The following is a 9,706-nucleotide window of genomic DNA, read 5'->3' as shown; positions in this document are numbered from 1 at the left end:
GTTGGTGTGTGGAGGAGGAGGAGATGTGCATGATAAGTGTCACTGCCTGATTTCAGGGTCAGCAGCCAGACTTACCTTTGGCATAAACAACTTGTGTGTTGCAAAGCACACGAGTGAGCATCCCGCCTGTCCAGGACTGCAACGGGGCAGGTCAGTTTCAAATCCTCTGCCAGGCTCTCCAGGGCTCTGTGTCCTTCAAAGTCTGAAGTCAGTGTGGGACCTGTTATTCCTTTGTGTTTCCTTACCGGGCTGGGCTTGTGAAATGAGGTCACAGCCACTACAGGCTTGGACAAACACCAGCGATCTCTCCAGGCCAGGCTCCCTGGCGCAGGGCAGGGCGTGGGCACAGGCCCTGCATGCACAGAATCGACAGAATAAAGGCACAATCCTGGATTTCACACCATGTCCTGCTCCTCCTTTCCCCAGGGCAGACTCGGCGTCAGGCAAAGCCATGACCCGCAGTCAGCTGCTAGCCCTGCCTCCTGATGGGCTTCGGTGATGTGAAAACACGTGTTCTGGTACAGATCTGTCCTTGTTACCCAGAGCTGGGCATTTGCCATCTGCCCTTTGGTGGTCGCAGGGACTGTGTGAAGGAACAGCTCTCTGTGGGGCAAACCAGCCCCTGAACACAGATAACAGAACCCAACAGGCTTTTGGTTTTCTTAAAACAATTTATTTAATTTTTTTAATATAAAAACCATAAAATCAATTAACACTAGACCAGTGCTGGGTTCCTAGCACATATCAGACCCTTTTCCCCAGATAACAAATAAAAAAACCCGAGACAACAGCTAAACACCAGAATTTCAGTAAAGCCATTTGATTTCCAAAAGCGCCTTTCATTGACTGCACAATAATTACTTCTGGCATGACACAGAAGGAAATCGTACCATAATCTGGGATACAGAAAAATAGAAATCTGCCTTCCAGTATTCTGTGAAGTATAATTCCATCAAATGCAGCACGTTACGGCACATCTTTGGTCTGCGTTTATCGATCACCCCATCCCGCTCTGGCACAGACGTGATGCTGGGGCTGCCCCAGTTTTCTGGCACTGGTTTTGAGCCATGCATGGGGGTTGTGTCAGGACTGGAAGCACGAGGTATTTCAGAGAATGCCGGCGAAACCCTTTTGCCCCTGTGGCAAAGGGAGGGAGGCAGTGGGGACAGAGGAGCCAATCCTGCCCCATCCAGCCCGGAGTGCCTCAGCTCCAGGATGGGGAACAGATGGCTCCATGCCCTGCCTGGAGCCAAGGGGTCCAGAAAACACACAGTCTCCCCAGAAATCACCCCCTCAGCCCTGGCGACCCCAAGAGCCCCCTGTGCTGAATGTGGGGGATGTGGACACCAGGCTGAGGGGGTGTCAGAGGAGGGTTTGGCAAAAGCCAACTTGAGTCCGGTGGGGTGAAATGAGGAGAAGCTGCCAAGGTGGGCAGCCACCAGCCGGGGGGCTGGGAGAGTCCTAGTCATCTTCCTCCCCCCCCCCGTAGAGGTCTGCCAGCTTCTTGAAGCGGCTGCCCCAGTCGTTGAGGTAGTCATAGTCCTGGTCACGGTCAGAGGTGGAGGAGTTGAGGGAGCTGAGTGAGGTGGCCTCTGAGCCGCTGCCCTCGTAGTCGAACACCAGCAGAGAGTCATAGGGGGGAGCTGTGGGGTCTGTGTCGGCCACCTTCAGGTTCTGTGGGGGAAAAAGGGTCAGTATCTGCCCTTTGTTGGGCTCAGGACACCTCAGGGTGCCTGGGTGGGGTGGTGACTTCACCTTCTGATCCTCCCCCAGAGCACCAGGTGGGGCTGGGGCTCACCTCATCAATGAAGTTTCCAATCTCATCAGGGTTGGCGGGCCGGGGACGGTACTGGGAGGTGGCGATCAGAGGGGGTGCCACATCATTGCGGATCACCTCAGGGCGGGCATCCAGGCCCCGGTGGAGCTGGCTCAGGTCATAGTCCTGTGCAGGGGAACATGAGGAGATGACGCTCGAGACATAGCCGTGGCCACTGCCATGCTGGGACCTGGGTGCTGCAGGGACCCTGCGGGTACGGTCTGTCCTGGCATAGCCATCCCACCTGATCCTCCTCACCACCACCCTCCTCATCGTAGTGGTAGACATTGTCCCGCATGTCATCCTCGGGCGGGAGCAGCGGCTCCTTCACCACCTTCCTCCGCCGGGCAAAGAGCAGCAGCAGCAAGAGCAGGACTGAAAGCAGAGGAAACCAGAGTCAGGGTAAGGCTTACCCCACCCCACCCCACCCCATCCCATCCCACAGCACTCACTCAGCAGTGCCAGGATGCCCCCCAGGATGCCCAGGATGGCCGGGACACCCAGCCCGCTGGCGATGTATGCTCTCCGCTCGCAGTTTTTGGCCGGACCTTCACAGTCACACACTTGGGCTTTGACTGTCATTGTCTGAGTTTTGCCCTGCGCGTCCGTCAGCTTCAGGAAGATGCTGTGCTCCCCTGGCTCCAGCCGCTTCATCAGCCTCAGCACCAGCTGGTCTTGTGCAGCAGAGAGAAGGGTTTGGGCTCATAGATGGGTCCCCACCCCCCAGGCTGGGGATACCTTCAGCACCACAGTGGGGCTTTGCACCTGGAGGTTCCCCAGCACAGTGCCCGGCCCTGGCTGCGGTCGGGGGAGTGCAGAGAGCTGAGGGGTGGGATTGGGCCCTCACTCAGTGTCCCCCACCACCCCACGCCAAAGGATGGCCACACCAGGCCAGGTGGCACCTACCTTGTTTGATCACCTTGCTGGACCAGTTACTGATGGAGCTGAACATCAGCTCTGCCTGGAAGGGGTAGGTATTGGGGGGCAGGTCCTTGTCAATGATGGTCAGAATCTGCTCTTCGGGCTCCCGGTTGCAGATATCGAAGGACCGGGGCTCCACCGTGGGCGCGTTGTCATTCACGTCCAGGAGCTGGAGGAGCAGCGTCCCCGTGCCGGTGGCAGGCACAAGCCCTGAGGGGCTGGGGGTCAGCAGGATGCCCAGGGAGGGGTCCTGGCCCCGGCCCCAGGAGCTCTGCTGGGACACGGGGGGTAGCAGCAACCCCTTCCCACTGGGCAAGGCCCTGCTGCTCACCATTGTCCACAGCCAGGATGGTGGCCTTGTAGGTGCTGTTGATGGCGTGCAGCGACTCCCGGTCCAGCGGCTGGGCCACCGTGACGATGCCGTTCTCGGGGTCAATGGCCAGCCACTTCGCAGGGTTGTTGCCCATGTGGTACCTGGGTGAGGAGGGGTCAACAGTGGGCACAGCGCAGCCCCTCGGGCACCTCGACACGGCCCCCATTGCTGAACCCCCCCACTCACGTGATTTTCTGCCTCTGGTCCCTGTCGGGGTCCTGAGCCGTGTAGGAGGTGACCTGGTGGCCCACCGGCAGGTCCTCCATCGCCTCCACACTCTTAACCGGGGGAACGAAGATGGGGGCTTCGTTTTCATCCGTGACCACCACCAGGACGCTGGCCGAGGAGGTCGCCAGGGGCACGGCAAAGGGGACGGTGTTCTCCACCACCACCACCAGGTTGTAGCGGCTCTTGCTCTCATAATCCAGGCCCTGGGGGTGGGAGAGAAGAGCTGGGGCAGTGCCGGGGCTGGCCGGGGGACATCCAGGGTGGCTGCGTGGTGGCAGGACCCACCTTGGCTGTTTTCAAGATGCCGTCATTGGTTTTGGGGTCAGTGGAGATGCTGAAGGCGCCGTCGGGGTCCCGCTTCTGATGCGGTAGACGGCTTGCCAGTCCGGGGAGCCCGGCATGTCCTGGTCTGTCACGTACAGCCGTGTCACCAATGCTCCCACCTCATTCTCCTTCACTGTCCCCTCGTACTGCAAGAGAGGGAACAGGGATGGTCACTTGGGTGGGCCCAGCACCCTGGGACACGGTTTCTGCCATCACGTCTGGGGAGGGCAGCGGCTCCCGGCAGCAGTCTGGGTACCATGGTGGGGTCAAAGATGGGAGGGTTGTCATTGGCATCTGTGACTTCCACGATGGCTGTGGCGGTGTTGGTCAGGCCAGTGCCCTCCTGGTCTGCAGCCTGGATGATCAGCGTGTAGTTGGGAGTGGTCTGCAAGCCCAAATCACCAAGGTCAGGGCAGGAACCAGCACAGGTGCGTCCCCCTTTGGGGACATCGCCTGCTGGCTCTTCCATCCTCCTCCAGCCCTGGCACTGGCAGCTGGCTGACGCTCACTGAGGTCCTTGCTGCCTCCCAAGGGGCTGGCACCCACCTCCCGGTCCAGCCCCGTGCCAATGACGCTGATAATGCCCTGCTCGGGGTTGATGGTGAACATCCGCTGGGCACTCCTGGGCTCCTCACTCAGGATGGAGTAACCAATGATGCCGTTGTTCACGTTGATCGCATCGTCTGCGTCCGTGGCATTCACGGTCATCACGGATGTGCCTGGGCGTGGGGACATGCAGGGGAGACATCACCGGTGGGATAGACCCCACCGGACATCCTGGCACAGCTCTAACTTGGGGCTCTGTGTGGCCCCAGCTATGGGGCTTCTCCCCCACCCACCTGGTTTGGCATTCTCCTCAATGTAGCCAACAAAGACTCGCTTGGTGAAGACGGGACGGTTGTCATTCTGGTCTGTCACAGTGATGATGATCTCCATGGGGTCCTCCACGGACTGCCCGTTGGCTGACACGGCGTGGGAGAAGAGCTGCGGGGGCACCGTCAGCCCCCACGTGGCCACAGGGACCATCCTCTCCCCTTCCCAGCCCCCCACTCACAATGTATTTATCTTTCTCCTCACGGTCCAGCGGCTTTGTCACCTCCAGCCAGCCCGTCTCCCGCTCGATGGTGAAGACACCCACGGGGGGAGTGTCTGCCCCTTGCCCTGTGATGCTGTAGAAAACCGTGGTGTCCTTGTCCTTGTTGGACTTGATCTGCCGGGGCGACAAAGATGGGTCAGGGGGGTCATAGTGCTCCGGGGATCCCTGGTCCCTGCACCCCATTCCCTTGGGGCCATACCTGTACCAGCTTCTTGGGGAAGGGACCCCGTTCATTCTCAGGGCAGTTGATGGGAGGGATGACCCAGTCCCTCTTCTGACGTCGGAGGCCATGGCCATGCTCAGGGAAGGTCAGCACCTCAGGTTCCACATCCTGCAGGGAAAGCAGCTCAGTGCCAGCACCTTGCCAAGCCTTGTGCAGGAGGAAAGGGGCTGTGGGGAGGAAAGGGGCTCTCCCGCAGGGAGAGGGCTCGCCGTGTCCTTAGAGGAGAGGGGCTGCTTTTTACCTGCTGCTGCTGGTGGTGGCGATGGTGCAGCCTCCTGTGCAGGGTCACCCTGGCCAAGTGCTTCTTTCCAGCAGCATCCCAGGTGTGGACGTTGAAGCTGACCTCCCGGTGCTGGAGCAGCAGGGGCCGGGTGGCAGAGACCACGCCATCCCTGCTCACCCTGAAGCGTGTGTCGTCCGACAGGTACGCGGCACGCCGCTTCTCGCCACACTCTGCAAAGCTCACTGGGGACAGAGACAGCGGGCAGTCAGCCTGTGGCACACACAGTGCCATGTGCCCTGCCAGGATCCTGGCACAGGCTGTGGCACGACACGCGGGGCAGCCCTGCTGGGGCTTTGGTGTGGGACCAGGCATAAACCCACTGAGCCATGGGGTTCAACCAGCCCGCAGCAACAGAGCAAATGGCTCTCAGCACGGTGTGTCCCTGCCTTTAGCACTGTGTACAGCACAACCCTGCATATGGCATGTCCCTGCCATGTGCACATCCCTGTGGCACAGCGTGTCCCCACAAGTGGCACATCAACACTGCAGTGCCTGTGGCAGAGGGTGTTGCCATTCTGACTGCTTTTGAAATAAAACCAAGAGTAGCAGCTGCTCACCTGTGCTGGCACCCAGCTCCCAGCATCCTGGCCAGAGAGAGTCTGGGGGTGCCAGGGCTGAGCCACAGTGCCCTGTGTGCTGGTGAGTTATGGTGCCCCAGTGCCTGAGCCCCCTCATGGCCAAGAACCACAGCCACCCATCTGCAGCAGGGACAGCCCAGGCTGAGGAGGACATCAACCAGTGTGGCAGGAAGGTGCTGACCCCAGTGCTACTGCAGTGCAGCGTGGCACCAGCCTGCCTTAGGCACCAGCACCCTTTGGCACCTTAGCCACGGGTTGTCCCCAGGGACAGTTGGTACTCATGACAGATCAGGGAAGATGGTGGCCTAGCATCACCAGCTTGGCACCCTGCTGGGGACCAGCACTCAGGGGAGCACAGCCAGCCCGGGGGAGGCTCCAAGCGGCACGGCTGCAGCGGTCAGCAGGCATCACATGAGCCAGGGCTGGAGCGGAGCTCCCAAACAAACACCCTTTGTCTGGGAGATGGCTTGTCTGAGCCAGAGGCACCCAGAGTGGAGCCCCTGCCAGCACCACTGCCATCAGCCATGGCACCGATCACACTGCACGGTGCAGTGTCCAGTGTGAGAGGTACTCAGCATGACCAAACACTGGGCATGAGGCCACCAGCGCTGGTCCCACCACCCCCTGGGTTTACATTAGACGAGTTTGGGGGTGGTGGCAGGATGGAGGTGGGTAGGGAGTGACTGCTGTGCCCCAGGCTGGGGGATGCCCACCAGGGTGCCCCAAATCCAGCTCAGGCAGCTGGGAAGGACCCATCAGCACAGTGTCAGCCCAGCGTGGCCCCCTCAGCACGACCCCTGGCAAAGGGCAGGGGCAGCTGGTGGGGCCGGCTGGGCAGGAGCATGTTGTGGCAGGTGTTAGGGAGAGGCACCCCAGCACCCATGGGTGCAGGCGCAGTACTTGGCACTGTGCCGGATGGGTGCAGTGAGCGGGCAGTACTCAGCCCCCAGCCTCAAGCTGGGTGCAGTGAGTGCAGCGAGTGCTCTATGATTGCTCTTGGCTTCCCACCCGGACATGCACAACCTGTTTTTCCAGCTCCTCCACCAAAGAAAGCCATTCCCAGCCCCCCCTCTCCCTGGGGCTGGCAGCCGGGGGCCCCTCTCCACTCTGAAGCAGTGGGGCAAGAGGTGAGGAGAGCTGGAGGGTCCCTCAGGGGATCCCCTCGTTCCTGACCTCACCAAGCTGCTGGCCAGGGTGGGGGGATGAGACCCAGCACCAGGATGGGGATCAGGGCAGCCCCCCAAACCACCCCTATGCCTCATCTTGTCTCATTGGGGGACAGCTGGGTGCCACCATCTCCAGCTGCAAGGTGCCACCAACCCGTCGGTGCCTACTCCAGCTTGTGCCGTGGCAGGAGCTGGTGGCTGGTGGGGGGGACAGTCATGTCAGCCCAAGGGCACGTCCCACCAGTGCTGACGTCACCCCAGTTTCACCATGACCTCAGACTTTCGAGGTTCCTTCACCCAGCCCACCTCCACGTCCCATGGGGTCATGTCACACTGGAGACCCCCCCACCCGACCCCCAGATGGAGCCTCAGGGCTCCAGCCCAGCCCCGGGGACGCTGCAGCCCCCGCGCAGGTGTTCACCGCCCCAGCCTGTCCAGACCTGTCAGAGGGAAATCACCACGCTCAACTCATCAGCTTAATTACAGGCCAGCTCGTCAGCCTGCCCTCGCCATGGCCTGGCTAGGGGGATTTGGTACGTGGGGTCGGTGTGGCCGAGCACCCACTGAGTCTACCCGCATGGCCGGGCACTGCCATGGCAGTGCATCTCCAGGCTGGCACAGGGCCACCGCCCGTCCCCTTCCCTCCTCCCACGCCCCATCTCCATCTGGGGACATGAAACTGGCAGTGCTGGTGCTGGGCTGCGGGATTTCCAGCAAGTCCCAGCCCTGGGAGACCAGCCCAGCAGATACCAAGGCCACGTCGCTGCCCGTCACCCTGGTATCGGCCACAGCCCCAAGGGACACGGGCTGCTGCAGCTTCGTTAATAATCAACCAGAGAGCTAACGAGCAGGCAATTCCTGAGGTGTGGGGCAGGGTTCAGCTCCTGCTGATACCCACAGCCCCAGTGAAGCCCTTCCAGAGCTGGGGGGGTTTTGGAAGCCACCAGTGCAGCTCTCAGTGCTCTGCACCCCTCATGCCCACTCTGGCCGCCTCCAGCAGCCCATGGTGCCACCACCACCATCAACACCAGCCACACTGGGACAGGGCTTCCATATTGGCATGATGAGAACCACCATTCTCGGGGCAGTCCGCAGCAGGGGCTCAGCACCACAGCCGTGAAAGGCAGGTGGGACCCGGTGAGCCCCGGTGCTGGGACGCCACAGGCGAATGAGGCTGGGGCAGGACGAGCGCCTGCGCGGCCCCACGCCCCATCCTGCCAGCCCCAACAGGTCCACACTGCCTGAGTCAGCGCTGGCACACCCCGGGGAGAGGCACCCGCTGCCCCCGCACCGCGCGGTGCCGCCATCCTGCCCCGGTGGGAGCACCGGTGCTGCCCCAGCCCCTCAGCATGGCCCCCCTGTCGCACACAGGCACAGTTGGTGAACCAAGACTGTCTTCACCACCATTACATGATCCTTCCACCATAACACTGTCCCCAATGCCATAACACCATCCCCACCCACCATGGCACCATCCTTATCCATCATGGCACCATCCTCACGGCCACCCTGACCCCACATGGGCACAGGGCCACAGCTTTGTCCCTCATTACCACCCCAGTGCCACACACCCAGCCTGTCCCCACTGCTCCCCTGTCCCTTACCTCGTCCCAGTGCCCGTCCTGCCGCCACACTGTCCCTTGGCACGCTGAGGGTGAAGGTCTCTGTGGTGAAGCCGGGCTGGCACAATGGTGCCTGCTCACACAGCCAGCGACCCACCTGCCCAGAGAGAAAGGTCAGTCTTGGGAAGGGTCCTGGGAAAGGTCCCATGATCCTGGCCAGGGTTCCAGGATCCCAGGCAGGGCCTGGGCAGGGTCTTGGTGTCCTGGGCAAGGTTATGGGCAGAATGCGATGATCCTGGGTAGGGTGCCACCACCCCGTGAAGGGTCCCAAGGTCTCAGGAAGGGTCCCAGGGCCTGGAGAAGTGTCCCACGATCCTGGGCAGGGTCCCAAGGTTTAGGAAAGGGTTCCATGATCCCAAACACGTCCCCAGAAGTGGTCCCAGGGCCCGGGAAAGAGTCCCAGGGTCCGGGAAAGGGTCTCATGGTCCCGGGCAGGGTCCCACCGCCCCAGGAAAGCACCCACTGTCCCGGGCAGGGTCCCGGAAAGGTCGGGGGGTCCCGTTCCTCACCTGGAGCAAGAGGAGGAGGAGGAGGTGGCAGAGCGGGGCCGAGCAGCCCCTCCGCAGCCCCATGGCTGCCGGTGCGGTGCCGGAGGGATCGGGGCGCTGCCGCTGCGGAGCCGCAGGTGGGTCCGGTCCCGATCCCGGTCCCGCCCCGCAGGTGCCGGCCCCCCCCGGGGGAACCGCCCCTCCCCGCCCCAACGGGAGGCGGTGCCGCCCCGCCCGGCCCCGGTACCCCCAGTGCCGCCGGCTCCTGGGGTCCTGTCCAGGGCCGGGGGAGCTTTGGGGGTGGGTTGAGGGGTGGTGGTAAGACCAGCCCGGGGGCACCCACCCCCCAGCCCCGCGGGGCCCCGCTCTGCAAAGGGAGAATGAGGGAAGGAAGGGCCCATGGTTCCCCTGGGGTGCTGCAGCCCCCACCTTCCCTCCAGCACCCTTCTGTCCCCAGAGGGAGCAAAGCTGAGGGTGACCCCCAGTACGGAGAAGTCCCCAGGGACCCCCGCTGCCTCTCGCTACTCCACAGCATCCCCCAGGGACCCTTGGTGCCACCCAACTACCCCAGGGCTTCCCCCGAAATAT

At 62.1% G+C, this 9,706-nt stretch overlaps 1 protein-coding gene across 1 annotated transcript; it reads right to left on the bottom strand.

Annotated features, from left to right (window-relative positions):
• Nucleotides 1-969: 969 nt before the first annotated feature.
• LOC103537781 (cadherin-1-like) lies at nt 970-9,266 on the bottom strand. The gene is given in 17 exon segments (XM_030457788.1): nt 970-1,674; nt 1,799-1,942; nt 2,061-2,191; nt 2,269-2,490; nt 2,723-2,947; nt 3,069-3,211; nt 3,297-3,541; nt 3,624-3,692; nt 3,695-3,808; nt 3,919-4,047; nt 4,209-4,381; nt 4,502-4,646; nt 4,717-4,872; nt 4,958-5,089; nt 5,223-5,446; nt 8,613-8,727; nt 9,140-9,266. Coding segments are annotated over 17 exon segments (2,643 nt in total). The 5' UTR covers nt 9,203-9,266; the 3' UTR covers nt 970-1,461.
• Nucleotides 9,267-9,706: the final 440 nt, after the last annotated feature.

This window comes from Calypte anna, chromosome 11 (assembly GCF_003957555.1).
Source record: "Calypte anna isolate BGI_N300 chromosome 11, bCalAnn1_v1.p, whole genome shotgun sequence".
Lineage (NCBI taxonomy): Eukaryota > Metazoa > Chordata > Aves > Apodiformes > Trochilidae > Calypte > Calypte anna.
Note: the sequence above shows the minus strand (reverse complement) of the source record. Positions and strands in the feature narration are given on the sequence as shown.